General features: G+C 39.6%; 1 protein-coding gene across 3 annotated transcripts in view; it reads left to right on the forward strand.

Annotated features, from left to right (window-relative positions):
• The window catches only part of LOC119187492 (uncharacterized), a 65087-nt gene that overhangs the window by 3262 nt on the left and 35533 nt on the right, over nt 1-26292 (forward strand). The window contains exons 3-9 of one of the 3 annotated variants that reach the window (XM_075878634.1): nt 3389-3517; nt 5076-5318; nt 7964-8091; nt 8756-9017; nt 10167-10381; nt 19149-19954; nt 21605-21803. In XM_075878634.1, coding sequence (XP_075734749.1) covers nt 3389-3517; nt 5076-5318; nt 7964-8091; nt 8756-9017; nt 10167-10381; nt 19149-19954; nt 21605-21803 — 1982 coding nt within the window. Of the gene's footprint in view, nt 1-3388; nt 3518-5075; nt 5319-7963; nt 8107-8755; nt 9018-10166; nt 10382-19148; nt 19955-21604; nt 21804-26292 lie in introns of all 3 variants that reach the window. The other 2 variants (XM_037435622.2, XM_037435623.2) reach the window with 2 other exon arrangements.

Genomic DNA, 26292 nt, shown 5'->3' on the forward strand with positions numbered 1-26292 from the left:
AAGCGAGCACACGCAAATTTGAAAACTCCCTATTTCTTACTCTGCGAGATAAGTTCAAGGAGTTTTTGCGTTGCTTCTCCTCTGGTGACCTGCCGCAAATCTTTATATTCTGGTTAGTGCACTGCTCTTGCCATGCATTCTACAAAAAACGCCATCCCTGAAAAATTCTAATAACCCCTTATTTTAGTGAAGCACTTTAAAAAATTCAGCTTTCTTTGAATAAAAGTAGGCCACTTTTGCAAGAACACTGATGATACAACCATTACAATGTTAGACGAGTCTTTGGAATGTGAAAAATTAGTACGCTAATTTGAAAAGTAGAAATAACATATCAGTGATGTAGGTTTGGGCGAATAAGTTAATTTTTTTATTGATAAAGACAAGTCTCAATTCAACCACCACAGTGACAAGGGAAAAACATTGCATTTTAAATGACTGTCACATGTGGACATTGCATTCATTCTTTGTTTACCTGTGAGAACCCCTTCACTTTTTTGTGGCACTTTGTGTTGTGTACATAATAAAGTTAAAGGGACTGATCCCCTACCAGAACGCCATCATGATATGTTGGTGAAAATGAATTGTAGTGATAAAATTGGTGTTGCTGTTTCTGAATTAAGTGGCTATTGTGTGTTTTTCCAGAGTATATAATGTACAAACACATCTAAAGAATATCATTTAGTAAATATACCATACAGACGTACAAATGAATGGTTGCTGTAACACGTATTGTTTTGGACCTATGCGCTTTCATTTAACAAGCATGCCATAAAATGTATGTCATCAGAACATTTTCTTTTTTATGTAGAATTTTTCTCATAAAGAAATTTTATTTTAAGATGAAAAAGAAACTAAAAAAATGTTCAGGTTTGACTGAACTAAAATTGAAACTGTATAATTATTGGATGGTTTAAAATTTTCTCACTGAAATTTTATACCACCTTGAATCTACTTCATAGTTTATTCTAGCTGATCTATAGAGTTATGAGTGGTGCTCTGTTCTTTCGTCATTTTTTGTTGTCTGTGTGTTTTTAGTGTCTAAAGCAGGTATATGAACAGATACCGTCTTTCCCAACAAGTATTTCTCATTGGATATACACACACAGTGGTCTCATTAACCATAGTTGGAAAAAATTTACTTTTTTTTGCCTGAACTGATCTGCATAGTCAATATTTGCTATTCCTGGTATCTTTAAAAATTGTCATTAAAAGCAATAAATGAAGCTGTATTAAACTAAAGACGCAGGCATAAAACATTCATTGAATTGGCATGATAGAGAGTATTGCTTTATGCACCCTTGTTGCTTTCCTGTAGTGTCACATGATTTGATAATTCACCCAGTTCACTCTAAAAAATTCCTCAGTGCCTCTTTGTTGTTGGAATAAAAAAATTCTTTACATGGATTTCAATACACATTTTGGCATCTTTGGTGAAATGTCTTGTAGCATAAGGTGGATGCTCAGTGAATTAGCTAGACCCTAGAACCCCTGAATAATCCGAGTAACTGGATTATTGCGCGTCCAATGTCAGGCCACTCGCTTCCCATTTGAGTAAAGTAGTCTAGAGTACAGTATTATGCGAACTCCACAACTGATCCAGCTTGCTTGGCAACAAGGTGACTGAGTAGACAAACTGCAAATCCGAAAAGGGGCATAAAAAGCTCTGCTTTAATAAAAGAATTATGCACTTAAGGGGGCAGACTGGTTTTAGACATTTTTTGTTTATTTCTTCAGTGATCTTGATAAAACTGCACATGGTGATGCAGTTTTTCCTGCTAATTTCAAATATTTAATTAGTTTTCCTGTAATTCACTTTGTTCCTGAGATAACTTAAGTTCGCCCCCTATTGTTTAAGGCCACCATAGAAGAAAAAGTGCCTAATTAAAAGTGATATTTAGGATATGCCAACATAGACTAATGACTATACAGTGAAAGTATGGAAGAGGTTTTTGTTTTTAGGCCTTTATTGGTTATTTTGCAGCAAAATGAAATATACATTTTCAAAAGCAGTTGGAATTGTGTTACAATACTGATTAGTAGTTAATTAAAAAGGCATGTGCTCTAAATTCTGCTCCCATACTTGCATTCTACACACATACAGCTTTCCACTGCAAAGAGAATTATTGTTGTACCTGCCCAAGCTGCAGAGATATTGAGGCCTCAAAATTGAATAGTCACAAATTTACTTTTTTGAGAAAAATGGAAAAAACTGAAAACACACAGTTTCTTTAAAAAGCAACAATCATGGTGTGCATGTTTTGCAATCCTCATGAAGGCGCTCATAAATTAGTAGGAGAGCTCTAGACAAAGGTGCTGGCAAATTATAAAGAAGCCTCAAAGTCGGTTCCCTATTTTTTGCAGGTTCTGCATGTCAACAGCACCAAGAATCTGGACAGTTAAAATCACATTACAAAAAAATTACTACTTCCTGGTGCGGGAAAATTTGCAGAGAGATAGAAAAATACTTGCAGAAACCAAATATGTCTATTTTTAAAAATGAATTTTTTTGTCACTTTTTGGTCCCAAAGAGCAGTCTGCCCCCTTAAGAGAATGCACTTGTTGCTTTGAGAATACTTAGGTGCTGTGTAATTTCATTTGAAAAGAATCGACAAGCAACACACCTGTAGATCTACCTCAGGAATGGCTACATATAAGCCTGTTCATTACATAGTTGCTTTCCTGTATGTGTGCTATTGAGCAAGATGGCAATAAGACACAGTTAGGAAAGTTTGAGGAGGTTCTTAAATAAAGCTTCTGTTTGAAATGTATTAGAGTACATGTAGGCCCATATCAACACATCATGTCTGAGCTTAGTTGTAGCCCTAGATCGATATCCTTGCCTAGATATGCACATTGAGGACCTGGAATATAGCTCTTCTGGTAGCGTCGTTCAAGTCTGCTGATTTGTGCCTCTTAATGGAAAAAGTTTGGATAAGCTGCATTGGTTTGTAGCAAGTGCCTCCATCACGCCCCCCCCCCCTTTTTTTTTTTGGCACTGAGTACTGGAGAAACTAACCCAACTACATCTTCACTGCATTTGTCTTACTGGGAGTCTGCTGTGTAATCTCTGAACTATATGAAAAACTGATTAAAGTATTCTGTGAAAGTAGCACCCCTTGACATTCACTATCTTGATTAATCCTTTTTCTAGAGTTTTGCTCTTTTGCAAAGTACTGTGCCTTGGTGTTCAGGAGAGGTTGCTGGTGCTGTAAGTGTGTTGACTTTACAAAGTGCACTTTATAAATGAGATCAATTTGATCATTGCACATTCAGTGAGTACATTTATCCTTGCTGCTTTAGCGAGCTTGAATAATGAAAAAACTGAGCTCGCAATGTGGTTCACTCTCTGGTTTTACATTAGTATTGCAGCACATAAATGATTTTCCAGATGGTGATACTGAAAAGAAGGTTTCACCTCCAAAGCGACAGTGTCTTGGTGATGACAAGGAGAATGCAGATGCACAGTCGAAAAGAGCTGGGATATTACAATGTTCGAAGGACTCTGCATCAAAACTGGGTAAGCAATGGCAAAATCTGCTCTGTGGTAGTTGGCAACACGAGAAGGTTTCACAAATTCTTGCCCACCTGTGGATGTCTTAAGCTACAATGGGAACCTGCTGAGATTTTCTACCTGTCCAGTGGTTGAATGTGGGACCAGCTCTTTCTGGGGCAGTTGCTCTGTCACCTGATTTAACCAAGGTGCTAACAGATCACAGGGTGCGGCTTAATTGACAACTACAATAAGCACTGTGCCAATTTACTTTGTGTCATGAAACTTTTTCCACGAGTCCTGTGTGACGCACACACCTATATCGCTGCCTATAATATGCGGGTATGAGCAACATGTGAATCGCAGTCTATATAAACACAGTAGCAGAGAAAATAGACATTGGTAGCTTCATCCATGTGTGGGTTAAAGAGAAAGACACATTGTTTGTTATAGTTGGCAATTTCAATGTAGCAGACAAATGATGAAAGAAGTGCTGCAACCACCCTTAGCCGTGAGGTACAGATCATGAAGAAATATATTGTGTTAACGGTTGGTTGCCTATCAATGAAATTCAGTGGTGGTCGTGCTGGTGCTTGTGTAACATAAACTTTGGTTTCAGTGTTGGCTATCTACGTCATCGCAATGTAATAAGCTGAACACATTTACTTCTTCGACACAACAACCTATGGCCTCTTGTTGCTCGTCCCAGAAGGAATACAACAACCACTGCTAACGCTTCATTTCAATGAAAGCAACATCTGTGCTGTAAAACGAGTGCGAATGAGGTCACATAGCGAACTACCCTTTCCATGCCAGTGTCGCTGACATGCCTGGTAACCTCATGATATGCACACTACTCGAATTGCACAAAAGGACACCAATTCATCTCATAATAGTGGGCTGAAAGCCAAATAGTGTGACATAAGGAGCTACTTGCTAACTGCCTCACATGAAATTAATGCCCACAATGCGTATATTTTGTCAGAATGTTTTGACCGTCATAGTTGTTGACTGGGCAAGAACCTCCCATTTGTGTCAAATGTAGTGAGAGGTGACCATGTCCTGGAGTGTGTTAGGAAGCAAGCTAAAGCAAAAATAGAACACCCTTTTGTCCAGCATATTGACAGTGTATTGTACTTCATCATACATTGCTTCTTCATGCAGGCTCTTCTATGTCTGTCATAAAATCTCTTTAGTGATTTTATAAAATTATATAATAATTATAAGCTGTGTAGCACAACCTCAGAGACTACTGATACACTAGTTGTGCCTAACAAGGCATGTGGATTGGGACTACTCACGCATGACCATCATTGAACCTGTTTAGATATATCATCACAGTATTGCATATTGTTCAATGCACATATTTACGTAGTCATACTTCTAATGGATATCTATTTTTTACTAAACTTACAGCAACTGTTATGCCTCTTTACATTTGTTTTTAGTTTTTCATTGACAATTCATCGCAACTTCTATGGTGCTCTTTGGCCGCATGACACCACACCAAAATTTAGCTTATCAATAATGGTATCAGTATTTTTTACATTGTGTGATAATTAACTGTAATCTTCTGTTTCGTCAGCAGCAAAGAGTATAGAAGATGCTGAATGGGTGGCAATACCAAGATATGCACTCGTTAAGGATGACAACGAAGCACCTAGAGGACTGGCAGCTCTAAGACGGAAGCATAATATATCACCCAATTGTGGCTCTAAGGAAAGTTTCCAGGCCCTCAGTCAAACAATGGACCTTGATGACGAATGCAAGAGAGCACCTAGGGGCCTTGCAGCTCTTCGGAGAAGGCAAGAGGTGCTAGTTGAAGCAGGTAACAAACTTTAGAACTTGTTATCAGAGGGGTACTGTAGCACAAATTAAGGGTGTCATTTTCATTGCTTCTTCTGGTACTGACTGTGCTGTGAATTCCACCGATATTGGCTAACCTCCCTGTCCTTCCTCATTTATTCCTCCTCCTCCTCCACCGATATCGTAACACAAGAATACCGTTTATACAGTAGACTCATTAAACGGACCCTAAAAAGACCAGAAAAGTATGTTCTTTTTAAAGGAGTTCCATTTTCTGATAGATGTCCAGGCGCGCAGAATACAAGTACAAAACCAATCTTGTCAAAATTACTTGTTCCATTTAAACAGCAATCCTGTTTAATAGATTTCCATTTACTAAGAGTCTAGTGCACACAGTATAACTTTATTTCAACAAAGAAACCACTTTTTCGTACTGCAGGAGCAATTTTTGGCCTAGGCAGTGATGTTTGGTTTGTGACAATGATGCCAATGGTTGAGTTTTCTAATTGGGTTCACAAATCAGGTTGCATGTAGCATCTGTATGATCCAACGTTGTGAAATTGGTGCCTCCATTTTATTGCAATTCCATCTGGGCAATCAGGATTTTCCACAATTCGATTCCTTTTAATTCAAAAATTGGCCCATTCCCACTCTGGGAATGGCGGGGCCGTTATTCTTTCAATTCCAGGGAATGCATCTTGATAGCTTATTAAGTTAAGCATGAACCATAAATATAGTGTCATGAAATGCATTAAGAACTGCAAAAGTACGTAAAACATGTTACCAAGGTCGAGGGTTAGTCGCTTGGTGTCATATCTCGTGCAGTAAAAGCCACCCTACTAATTCCCATAGGAGCAGTTCTCCTGCTACGTATAGTATTTGCATGGTCAGCATGTTTGAACGAATGGTGATATTTTAACTGTTTATGCTTAAATTTGTTACTGCTTAACTGACGACATAGCGTATTTTCTTGTTGACAAAAGTAATGTTCAAGAAGACTAAACAGTTTTGCCCCGCGTCTCGAACGGCCCTGAATATGAAGAAAACGAAACTTCGGTTAATGGGGAACAAATGGCTCTAGATCTGCTGGTATTAGATGAAACAGTGCACCACCGCTCGGGCGCCTTGTGCTCTTGCATCAATATAAAACACAGGGCTGCACTGCTCGTCGGCACTCACGCTTGTCAAGCAGGCCTCTCAAGCATGGATCGGGTGAGGACAACTTTATGTTCGCCTGTGCACAGGTGTGCAATGTCTTTCTTGTCGCAAAAGGTATTTACGTGTGTCAGGTACTAAACTGCTCATGAGATAATGATCAGGCCGTGAATAAAGTATTCGACCTTTTTGCGTGGGGTATCGATGAGAACCACCGTGCGAGGATAGTGTTTGTTCCTCCCTTCAGTATCTGTTGGGACTATGCATTTGTTTGTACACCAACTTATGTTGCGGTTTCTCTTTTACAAATTGGCAGATTGTTCGATCTTTTCCATCATGCCTACCGTCGACTTTGGTTAACTAAAGGTAGACCTAGAGAATGTGTTGTGGTCTTATACTTTGATACAGCGTGTACTCAGGTCTACATGACTAATTTGAGCATGATATTACAGCAGTAGGTATTAAGGTGTAGAAAAATACTCCCCAATGTTCTCTTTGCTTGGTGATGTGAACACGGATATGTGCCAAGTCGTAGGAACCAAGCGAAGTTACAAAAAAAAATATAACGATAATAATAAATAATCCCACCCCGGAGCAGTGGGAGTGCGGCATGACCAGCTCTCAGCTCGAGATTCAGGAATGTCTGATCTCCTGGGCTTGATCTCCCGAACGTCTGGTCTTCCGATGGCAATCAGTCATCAGTTCTTTGGCCATTAGGTTGACGTCATAAAAAGTGCTTAAGCGTCCTTGAAATTTTTAAATGCTGTAACACTGTCACTGTCAGGCAGTGTTTTAAATGCTGTAAATACAGGATAAAAAGGGCACATGTTCTGTCTCTGTTCTTCTTAGTGTATACAATCACCCAAAAGCACTGCACTGACAGACAGAAAGATAGCTTAATAACAAAACACAAGTTAACAGGACACAGGTTCTTTCTCAGTGCTCCTCATGGTATGCACTCGTTTGAAAGCACTGCATGAACAGACAGAAACAAAGGTTTTAATGATAAGACCATTTGTCAAAAACATTAATCCCAGTGACACAACTTGTTCAAGAATATTGTATCAAGTATTATTGCATTAGTACACTGCTACATGGCAGTGAGGTTTACTAAAGCAAATCTGTCCAAAAGGCACACAAATAAGAATCTTGCTTCATGCAGGATCACTTCATATTTTAAGACATCCACCTTGCTTTTCTTTTTTTCTATTACATATAATTTTCTACAGATTCCATATTGTATTTGACAATATCTGTCAATATGATGCTGTTTTATTGGTTAATATTTTTGATGGGAGGAATGATTGCATTAGCAGTACGGAATAAGCACATTCTCGGGGTTGCTGTGCGCATTGTAGCTTTACTTTCTAAGGAGATGTGTGTAACTGTTTGATATATATTTAGGCTTGACTATGTGTGTTGTGTTTGCATATATACACCACATTTTTGTTATGTATTTGTTTTATTTGCTGTGCATCATCTTTCACAAAGTAATTATTGTATTCATTACAGATATAGTTCCATCTAGCACCTGTGGGTCAAAGTCAACTCTTGCAAAGATAGACAAGCCTAAGCAGCCTTCTAGTAATAATGAACTAGACAGAAGAAGTCTACACAAGAATAACCACTGGGACCCCAAGGTTATTGCTAGTTTGGTATGGTGTTTGTTGCTGTTGTCTTTTGCTTGCAACTGTTTCTTCTTCTTTCTTTTTCTTTTTTTTAGCACTCGTGTCTTTTTTATCTTAATGCATGGGTGTTTGTGCATTGTGTAAATAACAATACAAAATTAAATAACATTTGAAGGTAGGCTGGCATGTACTGTACCTCTCTTATACAGTACCAAAGCAGTAATCACTTCATTAAGGTTCTTGTTCTCTCCTAAACGCAAATGCCCGCTCAGTTCCTTGTGAAATTCAATCATGATTATGTGGCCCCGCCGCGGTAGTGTAGTAGGGTACTCGGCTGCTTTCGATGGAGGTGAAAATGCTGTAGGCCTGTGTGCTCAGATTTGGGCGCACGTCAAAGAACCCCAGGTGGCCAATTTTCCGGAGCCTTCCACTACGGCGTCTCTCATAATCATATGGTGGTTTTGGGACATTAAACCCCACATATCAATCATGATTATGTGAACATAGTCTTGATTTAAGTTATGTGCCTGCTTTGCACCCTTGTGCATTATTGCATTTAATTTGACCTGCACAAAGTGTTTATGTCCCCACAATCACTCCATAGTGTTCCTCTAATAAAGCTGGAAATTACCTGCGTGTTTTGATTGTGCAATGTATTGTTTGCTTTTCATTTCAGGAAGCCCAGGGTTTCATGAAATCTCCATCAGCTTCAAAGTTAAGCTACTCATTTAAGCCAAATGCTTGCCATAAAGCACTGGACAACTCTGATGGCCTTTCTGAAGTTGAAACAAATGAAGTGCCCAGCACTGTCTGTACTCCACTACCACCACCATTGCCTTCGGCTAAAGCTGTTATCAACACAAAGAAAACAGCAGCACAAGTGAATATGCCCAATATAACAGCTGTGCACAAGCAACCACTAAATAATACTCGTCAAGGTGAGCTGCCTTTCTTTTTGTATAGGTCACGCAAGGTTTCATTAATAACTTTTGCTCAACATGTAATGAACACTATTTGATCTTTCAGAATCGAGAATGTAAAAATACTGTTTAGGGCTTCTCAAGCTCTGCTCAGCTAGCGGGCCTCAGACAAAAAACTTTTAAGCCAGCAAGAGCTCGAACAGTAAAGAAGGTCAGAGCGAGGGGTGAGGAGATGTTTGCATTTCACTGTCATCAAAGTGAGACTACTGCAGAGAAGAAGAAAACCCATGTCCTCAAGTACCCACTGCCAATGAGTGCATCTTAACCATTGCATTTTATTGCCAGCATTTGAATTAAGCTGGTACGGTGGGCCTGCCTGAGTACACAACTTACCTGTGCATTCAGATTGATTGCCCACTTTTATGTGCTCTGTAAATTGGATGAAATTTATAGTATTAGTGCTTCAAATCTATATTATAAACCATGCATGACCGACAATGTGCACTTTTACTAAATATTTGAAAATGTATTTTTTTACCTAGTTACGGTTCAATTTTAGAACCTAATTGGGCAGCATAATCTTCAATTTGTTATTTGAAAATCTTGACGATATATATGAACTTACAGAAAAGTTCTTTCTGGTGTGACAAGACTTCTGAATACTGAGAGTTCACTGATATGTAAAAAAAGTTACAATCTGTCAAGAGGGCCTCCTGTTCTCTCCCTAAACCAGGGGTCTGAAACACGTGGTCAGCTCTTCTGGAAGTGGTCCATGCCCGCACATGACTGTCGTAATTGTATATGTTGTTTGACTTTGTGACTGAGTTTTTGCAACTTCGCTAAATTGCACTTGCATTATTCTTGCCTATTGCGATTGATAACTCTTTGTTTGGGTATGCTATGCAGACATGACTGGCCTCAAGTATTTTTTTAAGGACCCCATGTGATGGAACAAAAACTCTGTTACAGATAAGGGGTCCATATTTTAATCATTCTGCAGATCGATGATGATATAGTGTTTGACTCCTCCAATGCCAAATCGCCTTCAGCAGTGACCCATATATGAGAGATGGGGAAAAGGCCTTTCAAATCAAATCTTTTGTTCAATGCCCCCTTCCCCTTTCCCATTTGATGAGGAATGATTCTCATCATGGGATCTCAATACAGGTGGTTTTCCGCAAAGGGCTGAAGCTCAACAAATAGGACGAGATCCTAGTGAGCTGTCACTTCAGCAACGAAAGGCTCTCTTTGAAGCTGCAGTGGTTGCTGAGCAGGCACAGCAGCCATGTGAGACACCTGAAAATTTGTCTGTCGCCCAGCGTAAGGCACTGTTTGAACAGCAGATGAAACTGTCCAAGGCAGCAGCAGAGCGCTCATATCCGGTGGGTGGAAGTTGGGCACTATAGTACTTGTGGCATGTGTAAGGCTTTCCAGTACTTTGAAAATATTTCGTGTACTATATTGCAAAGGTACTAGTGCATGCAATCTTTTGTTTTTGTGACATGATGTCAAGTAAAAGGTGACCTTATAGTACATAATTACACCTGTAACATTTACCCATCAACTTGTCTTGCAGAAGTGTCTTCTTCAGCAGACATTCTGTGTGTAGCATTACCGAACTGTAAGAGGAGCCCGCGAGGCTTTCAAACTACACTTGTGAGCATACTCAGCATGCAACATTGCATCCGCAAATCACACAATTATGAGTCTGTAGCATGGCTGATGCACGAGTTTCTTGCCGCTGACAAACTACGGAAGTCGAGATCAGTGTGCGGTGCCTTCATTAAGTTCAAAAAGCAATGAACAATTATTTCCCTAAATTTTGTTTGGATTAATGGAAAATAAATGGTTTTAAGTTGAATTATTTCTCAATAACCACGAAACCCTAACACTACCGATGTGAAACCCAGTTTGTTAACCCCCAACAGTCGTGAATGCAAGGGGTTATTGTGATAGGGTGCGGCAGGGCCTGTAAGGGCAGTCATTCGACCTCTCTCACTCTCTTAAAATCAAGGAGAAAATGACATTTTGATGCCTGTCACTTCCTAAAACCATATTTACCATGTTCACCTTGTCACTCAGTGTTGCTAACTGTAGGGTAATTACCATACCTGTAGGGTATTTTAGGAGTTTTTCAGACAGCATGGAGTAGTACGGTGGCAATACGATTTTCTTATGTAGGGTAATTTCCACTTTTTGCTCACCATCGATCAGCGAAAATTGCTGGGTGATTCCACATAAGATCGAACAAAGCATGGCTGATCGACCTCTTAAAGGGACACTAAAGTCAAATAACAATTTACATCAGAGTGAAGTCTCAATGTATGCTAAAACGACAATATTATCAATGACAGTGCCCTACTTACCGAGAAATTAAGGTAAATGCACAAGAGCACAAGCGCTGCAGTAGGACAATTTCAAATGATCCCGATGACATCAGACGGACCGCCTAAAATTAATCACCAGTAATCAATCTAACTGCACTAAATAAAGAACCTTATGTGCCTCACGAGACGCAATAAAATGCTGCTTGTTCGTTTCTATTTGATTCATGAAAAAAAGAACCACCGGACGTTACTTTGGGGAATGGCGCGACTGGTTTAAAATTCAATTTTCGCTTGGTTACACGGGACAGGTGGTGCTATCTAGTGAGGCGCAGTTGAAACAAAGGCGTCTGCAATCGCGAGGCCAATGGCGGGAAATTGATCAATGGTCGTTGTTGCTGTTGTGGCTCCTCTTGCTTTCAGTGTGCTGCTACTAGCGCAGTAAAGTCGGGCAACGTTGTGCACGGCAACAGTGACGTGTGACGGTCCGGTCGGTCTGCTTCTTGAGGCGGGTAATTTGAAGTGCGCTAACCCGATGCGGAGCACTAAAATGTGATTTTATTTCAAAATAGGCCCTTCTTTGGCACGAAAGTAACACTACGAGGTTTCTGGACTGCCATTTCAACAATCAATGTCGTCTTAATAGTTGGCTTTAGTGTCCCTTTAAATTTCTTTTAAAATTTTATATATTGTTTCCTAATAACTGGAAAAAAAGAGATCCATAATTGGTTTTGCTGGCAAAAAATTTTTCGGAGCACTGTAAATCAATCACGAAGAGGTGGAGTGCCACGCTTACCTGCTCTGTTGTTTTTTAGGCTTTGGCGATGAATTACACAAAATATATTAAAGCTACATACCTCATATTTGTTTAGCTAAATATAGGTGCACTTGTGCTTACGTTCAATTATATCTCGATTCTCTGCATAGTGTAGCTTTTTAATAAAAGTTCTCAAATTTGATCTAAAACGTTCTTTTGTCTGGTTTGCAAAAGGGCCCATGACAGGACGGTGAAAAATCAGCATTATTTGCTCAGCATGCAGTTATTTATAAAACTGCCAAAGCTTATGTTAATAACACTTTTCAGTAAAAAAGTATAATCGTGTTAACTTCAAGAAAAGAGCATGCAAGGGAAACTCCTTACGACGATTAAAAAAAAAACCATTTTGAATATTTTTTGAACTCCACATTTATATTCCTGCACATCAGCTTTCACAATCAATAAAAACATGTTGCATAATCTGGTTTCACTTGCAGTTACAGCCCGTCAAATAATGCCCTTGAGCGAAAATAGACTCTTGTAGATCGTTCTTCCTGTCCGCTAAGTTGGAAATGCAGGCCTATACTTCAGTTTCTTAAATAGCAGATAACCATGAAATAGCTGTCGACTGCAAAGAAGACGCCAGTTTTGAAATGATTTGGGCAGGGGAGCAGCCATGAGTGCGAAATTACCAAGCAAGCAGGCACGCACAGTTCATATTTCGGTGTGAAGGGGGCCATCGAAAAAGGCCTTTGCACAAGACTGAGCACAACCTGTGAGTCTGAAAATTGTATGAAATTTGTGATCGTGTTCAGCTTTTCAATTTGGCATGATATTGTATTGAGTAAGTATGTCTTGCAACTGCAAATTCGCAGTGATAAACACGGTAGTGAATAATTAGAAATAGGTGTTGTACATGTAGGGTTTGATGATTGATATGTGGGGTTTAACGTCCCAAAATCACCTTATGATTATGAGAGACGCTGTAGTGGAGGGCTCAGGAAATTTTGATCACCTGGGGTTTTTAACGTGCACCCAAATCTGAGCACACGGGCCTACAGCATTTTCGCCTCCATCGAAAATGCAGCCGCCGCAGGTGGGATTTGATCTCATGACCTGCGGGTCAGCAGCCGAGTACCTTTGCTATAGACCACCGCGGTGTACATGTGGGGTTCATCGAGGCACTTTGGCATCAAGCTGTGATATACGAGTCGGTAACTCTGCGAAAATTTTGCTTCTTTGAAATGAGCTTTTTGTGCTTCGAATGGCAGTGTGCAGATTAATTTTGCTAGGAGCTATATTTTGCCGCCACGAAATGCGCAGCAGCAGAGCAAAGTGCGAGCACTATTGGAGTAAAATGAAGTGTGAGCAGCGGGCTGTGCGCACAGCCAGTACAAGAAGTCTGCTGCCGCCATCTAAGATGAGCAGGCGCACCCGGTTGTCTATAGTTTGACATTTGTTCCCTTTTGATTTGGCTCCTGGAGCACCACCTTCATGGTTTTCACTGAGATCAATTCGTGCAGCGCAGTTTCTTTGGCTAATGCGGTTGTCAACCGCGTACGGGAAGCGAGCGTCTGCAGCTTCCTGACAAGAATTTTCATGGTGCTGCCCACCAATGGAATGCAGTCAAACTTCAACTTCCACGTCGACACGTCGAAGTGTTTCTTGTGTGGGCACCGAATGCGATTGGGTAACTTGAGCTACAGACAGCGAATTTATGACCTTGGTCGATTGCCTCTGTTTACATGCCAAGCAAGTGCATTAGAGCTATGCTGTGCCCAAGTTAGATCAGTCACTTCAGGACATTTTTGTTTAAATATTCAAGTCTGTATTGTAAATGTGCTTTTGTTTGCGTTCACTTTGAATGCACAAAAAGTGCGAACAATGCCTGCTACATCTGCAATGTTAACATTGCGTGGCTGCTATGTGAGCAAAGGGCAAATAAAATAGCTATGCTCCTACGCCCATGGAAGTTACCGCCGGCTGTATCGCAATCTATCCATCTTAGGGCACGAAAACAAGCCTTCTTTGCCCTGGAACATGCCGGACTGTGTGTGCTTGCTTGCTCGTTGATCTAGCAGTCATGGCCGCCCCCTTGACCAAATCATTTCAAAATTGGCGTTCTCAATGCAGTCGACAGCTATTTTAGTGCTGCTTGCCTTTTAGGAAACAGAAGTATAGGCCTGCATTCCATACTCAGTGGGCAGGAAGGCAGATCTAAAATTGCCTATCCTTGCGCAAAGGCATTTTTTGAAGAGCTGAAAGTGCATGTAGAACCATATTATGCAACATTTTTTATTGAGTGTGAAAGCTGATGTGCAGGAAAATATGTGGGGAGAGTTTAAAAATATCAAAATTTGTTTTTTTTAATCGTGATGGGAGTTTTTCTTGCATGCTGTTTTCTTGAAGTTAGTGTGATTATATCTTTTTATTGAAGTGTGTTATTAATATAAGCTTTGGCAGTTTTACAAATAAGCATGCTGAGAAAATAATGCTGAATTTTCACTGTCTTGTCATGGGCCCTTTTTGAAATAAAAGGCGGTAAACTAGACCAGAAATCATATTCTGGGTCGATTTTCAGATTTTTTACAAAAATATCTGAATTACTCAGAGAAGCAAAATTATGTATTTATGCAAGCACAATTATGTATTTATTTAGCTAAACAAGTTTGCAGTACATAGCTTTCATTTATTTTGTGTAATTTATCGCCAAAGTAAGAAAAAACAGCAGAGCAGGTAAGTGTGGCTCTCCACCTCTTCGTTATCATTGATTTACTGTGCTTCGAAAAAATTTGTTCTGACCAAACCTATTGCGGATCTCTTCTTTCCACTTGTCGGGCAGCAATATATAAAACTTTGAAAAAAAATTTATGAGATCGACTGGCCGTGCTTTATTCGATCTTACTCTGATGATCGATGTGAAATCTCTGACGGTGACACTTCTAAAGAAATATACAGGGTGTTTCAAGAAATGTGGCCAATATTGTTTAAAAATCGGCAAAAGACGCTGTTTGCCTGCTGTTCGCACAGTTGCTTTTTCTGTAGCGGCAGACATATTAAGAAAGTTGGAGGCATCATTTGGAAAAGTAATTAAGAAAGTTAAATTAATTACCTTTTTTATTAGGGGAGTTTGGCATTTAAGTCGAATGGGAGAATGGAAGTTCTTGATGCAAAAAGCCCATTGCCGCTCTGAAATTACAGAAAAGCGGCTTATAGTGGTAACTACGAAATAATGAAATTCTCCTGAATTCTGAGGCGAAACCGAAACCAACAGACCCAAAAGTGCAAGAAGCAGAGGACTACAATGACGTCACTGTTCAAAACAGCGGTTACAGGGCTGCAGTTCTTCACCGTTTGATAACGCATGTGCGTCCTGCGTGGTGTAATTGCGAGAATGGTCCACACACTTGCACAACAAAGTCGGTTGATGGTTAATATAACAACGTTCCCTCATTTCAGTTGTGCTCTTTCGCATTTTGGTTTCAGCTTCGCCGCAGACTTAAGCAGAATTTCATTAATTTGCAGTTATTACCAGAGGCCGCTTTTCTGAAATCTCAAAGCGGCAATTGTTTTTTTTACACGAAAGCCTTAAATTTTCCTATTTGACTTTACTGCCCAACTCCACAAATTGAAAAGTTAATTATTTTAACTTTCCTTATTACCATTCCGAATAACATCTTCAACCCTCTTAAGATGCCTGCCACTATATAAAAACAACTGTTAAGACAGCAAGCAAATAGCACCTTTTCCTGATTTTTTAAAGAATATTGGACACAATCATTGAAACATCCTGTATAATCTTTCTTTGAATAAAAGTGAAACTGTTTTAATACACACATCACGAGCATAGTGCACAGACAAAAAATAATACGTCATGCATCCTTGTGCTAGCAATGCCATTGCCTCCCAAGGATGGTTTTTTTTCCTCTACATCATCTCTCATTCATTATTTTAAAGAAGGGGCTTTTAAATTTTGCCACGGCCCTTGGTTCCAGTCTTTAAGGTGAACACCTTAGATGGCTCATAAAATGCTGAAGGTAACTGTAGGTGCCAACAAAAGTGATGAAAAGAAAGTCATCATCATACAAAAATGTGACCTCATGACATCATTGTGACTTCATTATGACATCGCATATTACCAGAATTTTAAACCCCATCATGAAATCATAGTGGTGTCACTATTACACTGCATGATGCGGTATCGAATGATGGTGTCATCACATGACATTTTCACATGGCCATAGCTCTTTGAGGCGCATGAGGTGTAGAAAGCTTGCAATGACTCTTATCCCAAAGACAGTGCAATGCCACACTAAGTGCAAAAATATTTTAGGGGTTGGAGATAAATACTATCAACTGAGGAGGAAAAAAATCATAGGTGTCTGGCTTTTCGCATGCTGTCGCTTATCACCTGCACCCACCAATGGAGACAGTTTGCGCAGCCACCACGCCAAGTCTGCCTGTCGTGGAATCTGAGCACGAGCCACGAAAATGGGGAGGAGTGCAATCTAGGCAAGAGCATTTCAGCTCCGCTAATGTGAAACCTGGGAAGGGGTGAAGGATGCAGTCCGCTTTTAGTTAACGTGCATGCTATGAATCTTCATTGTTCGACTACACACAAGAGAAACGTCCCACCGGCACTACATTGCAGGTCAAGATCCAGTTTCTATATGTATATCAGGGTATCTACCAACTTGGAAAACCTGTAAAAGTCAGATAATTTCTGAAAAACCTGGCCAGGTCATGGAAACTGACAGCAGTTTTGTGCGACCGTCACAAAAATAAGCATTACCATTGATCAAAGCTTAAAAAGTCTCTCTTTCAAATGCAGTGAGCTGCTAGAATGCCTGTGGGAAAAAAAAGGCAGTGCATAACTCTTGATTCTTAGTGTAAACATGAAAGGATACACCGACCCATAGAACACAAAGTTTACTGATGTTTCAGCACCTGATATTGGAGGGAGCTTTGTTCACCATAAAAGTTATAAGAACAGCATACTTAAGTACGCCTAAATACGTGATGTAAGCAGTGAGAGTACATTGTCAGGAGCGTCCCATCACTCCTGTTCAGCATATGTACAGTTGTCTGGGTCTGCATTTCAGGTGCAGGCATGATGCAAGCTTCATTTAAATGTGGAGCATTTTATAGTCGCACCCACTCGTGAATCTGACGCCGGCGGTGGTGTCTAGACCCTACTGCGCATGCTCGCGTCTGGTGCCAACTGTCGCTACCCCCAGTTTCTCGCCTCGCAAGACCGACGCAGGCACTGCTCGCGCTGCACTACTGTTCACTGACCACCCCTTCCGTATATGTAGGTACTGGATCGGGAGTTCGGAATTCAGTCAAGGACGTCTTTACTTGGCTTTCGCTTGACTCGAGTAGATGCATTTCGCTTTACTATGTTGTTCTTGCTGCTAACATATTCGGCCGAGTTTAATCTTCAGTGATGAATTCTTGCGATGCGCAGCTTGATGGGATTGTCTTGGAGTTCTTGCTTTTCTTGTTTGTTGTGAGAGTAGGAGTTGCCTGTTGATTTAAACTCCTCTTTTGAAATGAGTGCTCTGTAAAATCATAAGACTTTTAATTACTGCCCCCCCCTCCCTCCCCGCCCCCTTAGTGTCAAGCTGGTTTGCGTATTAGTTTCATTACTTTTTCCTAGTAGCAGATGCAGAGGAGGTGCGTAAAGGTATGTTATCTCTCTTTTTCAGCTTTTTTCTTTTTATATCTCAATTTTTTTTCTTTTCTGTTCTCACTCTGTTGTCTTTTTTCCTTTCGTGTGCAAAATTCTTGCTTTTATTGTCTTCTGTATCTTTTCTTTTTAGTTTTTTTCCTTTTTTTGGAACAGGCTAATGTACCACAAATGAAAGTTTATTATTATTATATTTTTTTTCCGTCTGTAAACACACTGCTGCAACAAGTTTTAAGCAGCCGAGAAATATTTTTGGAGCGGCATGCAGTTAGAAGCCATGCTGTTTTCTGATCCATAAAATTATAATAGGTAATGATAAAGCTGACTTGAAAGATATTTGTGCAGACAATGCATAGTGGAGACTGTAATTCGCTATGCTGTAATGGATTTTTTTTATTCGTAAAATTCGGCATACAGTATATGTTGAGATATATGAAACATGGCCACCATAAAAGATATTGCTACAATTCAAATTGTCATTTTGCTTTTGTGCGATTTCAGACCGCTAATTTTTGTTTGTGGCATGCAACAGTTTTTCATGTACATTCATCGAAGGAGTGGAGCAGAATTTGGTTTCGTTTGGTGAACACGATAGCATTGGTATCACGCCATTCTAGGAAACACCTGAAATTTTGATGACAAGCTGTAGCAGCAGAGGTAGTGCCATAGCATCGGTGATCTCATATTATCAGGGTGCATTGGGCCTGCATTAGTGTCTGCTTTATGGGTGGTGTATGGTCACTGTGAGGAGGCTGGTAGAGTGTTAAATCGTGGTTTCTAGATCTCAAGTTCAAAAAGGTTTTTTTTTTTTTATTATTCTGATAAATTTTTTGCATGCTACTGTATCGTTTGAACATTCTTGCAGCAATTGTTATGTAAAACACTTGTACATGGCAAGTGCCACAAGTACGAGGGAATAGAAAAAAATTACACTGGTTCCACATCTGTTACAATCACTTCCTAAAGAATGGACTGAATGGGTCCTGAAATGTCAGAGCCGTGTGTAATATTCAACTAGTGTCATTTCAACATTTATAATTACATGTATAACTGTGTTATGATAAATCTCTTGCTCAATTTTCAATTTATGTTGAAGGAATGAAGAGGATGAACATTGTTGAGATGTGTATGTTTGCTACTAGCAAGATCTCCTGTTTCCATAAGGTGCTCTTCTCCAATGCTGAGCTTCTGATAAGTCATATTTTGTTTATTACTGGGCTACTGTACCATGATGTTCGTGTGTCATGTTGTACTCTTTGCTATTTTGTTGTATTTTTGTTAGTTCTTTATTTAATGTACCTCCACTGTAGCTGTTCTGAATGTTAAAACTGTCTGTGTTATACATTCTACATGTAATCTCTCTCTTTTTGTTTTTTCAGACAGTGAAGCAAAACAAGCCTCCGGCAATGCTTTCAAGTTCTCAAGTCAAAACTTCTGCTGCACCAAGTCACTGTGAGGCCACAGTGGAGGAGCGAGAGCAACACTGCAGTGTTACTGAGGCACGTGCCAGACTGGAAGCTATGACGCAACAGAAGGAACGGGAATTGACACCAGAGTTTCAAAGCTTTAAAACTGTTACGTTGCTGTCATCTGTTTCTAACACTGCTTGTCCTGGAGAGATTCCTGTAAGTGCTACTGGCAGCGTAGAAAGCATCACACATGCACATTTTTCTGCTGAGGTACAGCCTACGCCAAATTGTGCGGACACGTCAGGCACTGGCTCATCGCAGGAGTGTGAATACAAGCCTCATATTAACATTGTTTCAGAGAGTAGCTCTGACTCACCAACTTCGAGTGATAGCCCTACAACAGTGCAGCTAGAAGTTCTAAGCTCAACTCATGAAGAAGGTATAGATGAGTCCAGCTTAGAAAATAGCTCGGAACAAACACTAGAAGATTTTGGAAGTGCAGCTGGAGAAATTGTCAATAATCCCTGTGATATGGCTGCATATAACGAACATTATGCTCGGGTAAAGGCTTTAGAGGAAGAAATAGCAAAGCAAAAGGCTCTAATGACAGAAAACACGAGAGAGAGCCAAGAAGAGTTTAGTCATCATAATTTGGAAGTCAACAAAAAAGGCACCTCTCCAGAAAAAGAGTGCGTAGTTGGTTCCTTGAAGAAAGAAGTATCAAAAAATCGTCTGTACCCTGAACTTCCTACCATGGACTGGAATGATGTTCCTACGTAAGTATTTTGTCTATGTACTCTCGTACTGTGTTGTTTTGAGCTCAGTCTTCAGCTAGAAATGCCAGAAAGAAACTTTTTCTGGCATTTATTAAGCATAACCTTAAAAAAATATTCTGAGGCATTGGTGCATAAATTCACGTTATCATGCATGTTTTTACTTGAGCTGCCTTAATTCTCAGGAAATGCAAGAAATGAAAATTGTAACAGAATATTTAACTATATTGTCGCCATTTGGAAATTTATGTCCAATAGCTGATCAAGAAATAGTTTCAATTATAAACAGCTCCAATGATTATTGCTAAAATCTGGAAGTTCAGTGAAGTACCATGAACAGTTGTGACTAAAATAAGTTTGTTGTATAATCATTGCATACGAGAAAAGAAAAAGGCTAAGTAAAAATATTTCACTGGAAGCAGAAAGCGTGAGCCGAACCACATTTTTTGCACAACCTTGTCCAACCCTTAATTTGAGTGTAGTGCATCTATCTCCTAAATTTCAGTGCTATGTTTAATCAGGTTAGTATTTCTTGCCATAAAATTGTGCGGTGAGGTCAATCACAATCATATTTTGCCAACCCTCGATTGTCACTTCAATTTTTTCTTATTTTTTCATGAAACAAAAATTACTTTTTTATTGTAACAGCTTATGTTATAGACCGTTTTCCGCAGCTAGTTTGTACATGCAAAACTAGATGGCACCGAAGCGCCAGGGCCTTCTCCTCAGCAGCCCGGCCGCGATGTGGCATGTGGCGGACGTTGCCTTTCAGCCCACGGCCTGAAACTGTGGTGGTAGTTATTCTTGTAAAAGGAAAAAGGCACCTAATTTCTGTCAGGGGGGGGTGCGGGCTATGCATTGCGCCCGCTTTGCTGGCCTTCAACACGGGAGTGGCGGCAGCGTATGGGCCGGCCATTGGCGATTGTAAAGAAGTGGAAAGGAGAAGGCCATTAGATCACATGTTTAAACGTGGCAGCACTCGTTCGCCGCTGTGGAAAACCATCTATATGCTACTACTGTTTGCTGCATTATTCAAAGGACCCCTACAGGGCTCTATTTTACCTCTTAAACACAGGTCCATAGCCCTTCTTATACTATTTCTTCATTGTTTACCGAAACCTGTTGGTAGAACTAGGAAACAAATCAGACTTTGAGACCATAGGTGTTGGGAACAATTCTATGCACCTTTAATGAGTTCTCATGTCCTGCCATTATAAAAGTAGCACCAAAAAATGCTCTGATTTTATTGTTTTTAGGAGTAAATTATGCTAAGAAAAATAATGAGATGGTGTTTAAATTATTTTTAGTAATTAAATCATGTCTGGAAGCTATAATAATGCACATATTTTACCAGTAAATAAAAAATTCTATTTTCAGTTAATTGTTTTCTTGTACACTATTTGCCCCCATTAGGGCGATTTCGCAGAGTTTTGAAATGCCAAAAAAAAAAATTTTCTTGCTAAAAGTAATGTGAGGAAAGGCTTCTCTGGAGACTCAAATTATCAGTCTCTTTTTCTAAGAAAACAACCGAAAAAATTGGAGATGGTTGAGCAAAGAGACAGTAGGCGGGGGGTGGCCATGCTGTATCGCAATAACTGAAAGGTTGAGTACTTAGTTGAACCAGTATTTTAGCTAGCTTTGTATTTGTTTCAGAGTTACTCCTCCACCTAAGCCCAGCAGGGCTCTTCCACCCCCAGAGGATGATCAGCCACTTGTGCACACGCAGAGTGTTTACAGGCGTAAGGTGTGCACTCCGATACAACAAGTGGAGCAGCCTGCTAAGGCATGTCAGATGCAGCTTCCGTCTCCAGTACAATTGACCAGCCAGATGGACATACAAGCGCAGATAAGAGTAAGTGTAGTGTAGCCTCACTTGCAGGTACTGCTAGCGGAGACTATGTTCATTATAAATTATTCGTTGTTGCTACATAAAGTTATTGCACCAGTTACATATAATAAATTCCAATGCTACGATGTACATGAAGGGATACTAAAGAGAAACAATGACTTAGTTTAGATTGACAAACAGCCCTCTGAGAACTCTAATGCCATATATTTCACTATCCTAAGCTCATTATTAGCGGAGAAAGTTAAGGTTGAAGTTTCGTTTTATTATTTTGCACCATAATCTCGGCATGTGACATCAAAAATTTTTAAATGTATTTTTCATACGCTAGGTCTATGGCGCCTGCAGGTGACAATGTACTTCATTTTTATTGATTAGAAGCTATGTAGGACCCAGTAGAGGCCTTCAAGATCTATAACGGCCCCACGTGCATTTTCTTTTCGAGCATTTTCTTCGCAAGCGTCGTGTCAAAGAGTGGTGTTTTGGGGATTGTGAAATTAAACTTTATTAGCATGTTAACAATCATTTTGCTCTTTATTGTTGAAGCATGTTTTGGTATACCATGTTGTGTCAGACATAATTTTGCATAAGGTATCGGCATAATCACTAATGTTATACTTGATTGGCCATATTATGTGGCTATCATAACTTGAAATTTGAGCTAAAGTACTGCCACACAGGCCAATTATTTGTTGAACTCTCAGAGGGTACTAGAGCAAGCACACCAGAATCACCTATGAGTATACACAGAAAGCAGAAGCAACCCATGCAACTCAGGCTGAAGCTACTGTAGTGACATAGGCAGAAAAGAGATCTATTGGTTGTCATGTGACCATAACTTGATCAGATTTTTAAAAGTAGTAGTTCTTACAAAATTGTCAGAATGCTACAAAGCCCTTGAAGACCAAAGAGGGCAACTGAAATAAAGTATGTAGTAGCTTGTGGAAAATGTACACAGTCAAATTTTCCATCACGCTTGTACACATTTCAATCATAATTATGATTGAGGGACAAAGCACATGTGAGAATGACTGACAGGTGCTGTACAAGGGAAGATGAATATGAACACGAGTTAGCATGTATCAGTGGAGACTTGTATGTGCCTGAGTGAGTGCGGATGATTGTGAATTGATTTGGGTATGAATCCGAAAAAGCACTCGGCATGAGGTGCGATTATAAACCTCAGCTAGTATTGATGGGCATAAGTGTATAGTATGAGTATGAGCATAACTGCAATTCAGTGTGAATGGAGTCAACTTGAGCACTGGCTAGTGTAAATTGACACGAGCATAAACACATGTGACTAGTAGTAAAATGTTATACAAGTACAAGCATGGGTAAGTGATAGGGGTGAGGGGCATGGTGGGTAGGCACGAATGCGAATGCAAATGCTCTATGAATATCGGTTTGACCATCAGAACAATAAATACGAATGTTATGTTAGGCTGTGTTATATTATACTTCTGCATAGTCAAACCACCACTTTTATCATGAAGGGAGCATTTGTAAGGAGTAATATAAAAGTTAAAAAAAAAAGTCCAGCCTAAGTTTCTGCACTAGCTCATCATGAAGTCCTTGCAGGAGCATGTGCAGGTTGTAGGCGTTTCACGTGTTGTGACATCATGGTGGCAGAACACGTGGGGCTGATACCCACCCACATGCAGCCTTGGAAAGCTTAGGGGTGACTGGGAAAAAGGGGTATCTTGAGAGTTAAGCCAATACTGGGTGTTTGGATCTGTAAGAGCTCTCATGGAAGGCAACACACTACTTTGGCCCTAGCTTCATTTAGACGGTACTGCTAGGATATTGCTTGTCTCTGCATTTATGCTAGATGGATGTAACTCTTATATAATCCAGCTTCATTTCTGCATATGGAGTATGTGCTTTCATGTCAAGTCTTGAATTAAGTATTTATTTGAAGGATTGTATAAGTATTTATGAACATAGTGTTCAGTTAAGCAAGTAATGTATCATTCTTCTGGTAAAATTGTGCTGTTAGTCGTAGGCAGCTAAGGTAAAATTCATTTGTATAAGTAAAGACAGACCAGGGGTAAGTTGGCTTGAGCATTGTGGAAATTTCACTATGTCAGCAATAAAGAGCACGAAATCGGGTTTGTCGTATTTGTCTGTACCGTTCATTCCATTACACAGCAACGAAAATTTCCATTTGACAAAAATGTGAGAAACTGAAATATAAATATAAAAATTATGTTTATTTTCAGTGGGTATTTAAAAATATTTAGTGTACAAAACTAAGTTACAAGCAGAGCTGTGTGAATATAGCGTAATTTTGTGTGCGAAGTGAATTTGAAAAAATGTTGGAGAGAATTCCTAAGCATATTCTTATGCAATAGCAACACAAAAGTTTCTTTTCTCTAAAACTCATTGGCGGGCTAGTTTGCATCCATGCAACACAGTGGTGCTGTTGACAATAAAAGATCAGTTGAAAGTAGTGCTCTGTTCGTGTCAGTTCCCTTCTACGTCCTTGTCTGGTCGCGCTTACTCACAATTTTCTTTTCTCAGTTTATGAAATGCTGGTGGGTTTGTTTAGTAGTTGTCCTGTCCAGAATGAGGCAATGCAGAGGCTGAATTGTATTTATGCACGTGATTTGGTGCAACCAAAGCGTTACCGACAACAATTTACATGTGAAAGGCAAAGATGAAATTTCCTCAGCCTCTCCTTCTCTTTCAACTTCTGTGGAAGCCCAACTGATGTGGTGTACAAGGGTGTGCTCCCTTTTGTCTCCTAGACGTCAATATACATAAGATCTGAAATTTTGGATGCTAAAAATCTTCGACGTCCAATTTTTTGAACATCCGGCCCAAATTTCAGGTTTAGAACAGCATTGAAACTTCATCTTTGCCGTATCTGTAATCTCCACATTGGAAGCAGCGTTTTCTTGAATCAATACATTAACAACCGTAGTGGAGCTTGAAAGGCAGCTTTGCCATAATACGAGAATGTGATGAGGGGAAGGATATTGAAAATGTGAATGGTTCAGTTTCAATCGGATGTTGACTGTACTTGTCTTCAGGAAGTTCGAATAGTTTTGAACAGTAAAATTCCAGTTTGAAACGAATCAAATAGCAAACACTATTAGAAAAATATTTGAAATTTCAAATATTCACACACCTGTAGTTACAAGCAAAAACACCATTTGAGGTTGCCATGCCATGTCGCCACTGCCATGTCGGCTTTCATATAAGAAGTCAAAAGAGAAGGAGGCTGCTATTGAAATATGGCAGCACTAACTGCTGTGCTATCATACAGCTTTGGAACTTGATTTTTAGGGGCTTTACAACTAATATGCTCTCTGAGTGTTGTGGCAATTATGTTTAAAGGGCACAGAAAGCAATATTAAAGTTGATGATTACAATGTTGTATGCATTTCGATGACAGTAAAATGATTAAGATGATGGTAGCAACTGCTAGGGGGTCTGATTACCCTTTTCCTAATGAAAAATTTAATGCACCTTAGGTTTTTTTGGAGGTGGCTTTGTTCAGTGTTGAAACAGTGAGATTTCTTTCTATCTTGCTTATTGCTTGCTCATTTTGGCTTTCTATGCCCATGCGAGATGGTGCCAACCTAGCTAGCAAACAGTCATCCTAAAAGAAGGCCAAAAAAGTGGCATGACGCTTGTAAAGAAGCACAAAAGAAGTGCAAGTTTAATGTATATTGTCATTTTTGGAAACAATTTTAACTATCATAAAAAGGTTGCTCGTGTAAGAAGAAAAGGCAAAAAATTAACTTCTTTTTTTGTGCTGCGAAAATCAGTTCATAAAATTTTGCTAGTGCATGAATAACATTGCTTTTATTCTCCCCTACAGATGTTTTGTTTCAGCACTGGGTTATACACAAAGTCAACGACATGTGCTATTAGTAAATGTAACAAGATCTAAAATATCTATACTTGCAGGAAAAATGCAAATAAGCACTAAAAATGCAACAAGTGACTGGAAAATTTTACAAATGGCTTCACAGGAAAAAAACAAAGAAAACAAGTCTATATTTTATAAGTGGAACTACAGGTTTTTCTGCTCACTTTAATCCAAGTGCCAGCTTAAGTAATCTACACGCCATTGAAATAATCTGAGCGCCAAGCTATTCAATCCATGTGCCAAAAATTTAATCCAAGTGCCAACTCAGGCTGCGTGCCGGTGAGTTTAATCCAAGTGCCACCATGTTTATTCCAGTTGCCAACAGCTTTAATTCAGGTGCCAGTCAGTTTAATACATGCACTAGAAACACATGGTTTGACCCGGGTTTTATCCCCATTTATACAGTTTAAATGTCAAAATAATGTAAACATGAAGCGACAGGAAGAACTTTTCGCTTGCCTTTACATACTAATGCTTATGAATTGCAGTGCTATTTACCCCTAACGTTTTGGTGTCATAGCTTCAAATTCAAAGAACAGTATGTATTAATAGCATTTACGGGTACTAAATGTATTTGGTCATAGAGTCCATGTTAGTCTATGCTTCATCGTTACT

Source organism: Rhipicephalus microplus, chromosome X (assembly GCF_043290135.1).
Source record: "Rhipicephalus microplus isolate Deutch F79 chromosome X, USDA_Rmic, whole genome shotgun sequence".
NCBI classification, from domain to species: domain Eukaryota; kingdom Metazoa; phylum Arthropoda; class Arachnida; order Ixodida; family Ixodidae; genus Rhipicephalus; species Rhipicephalus microplus.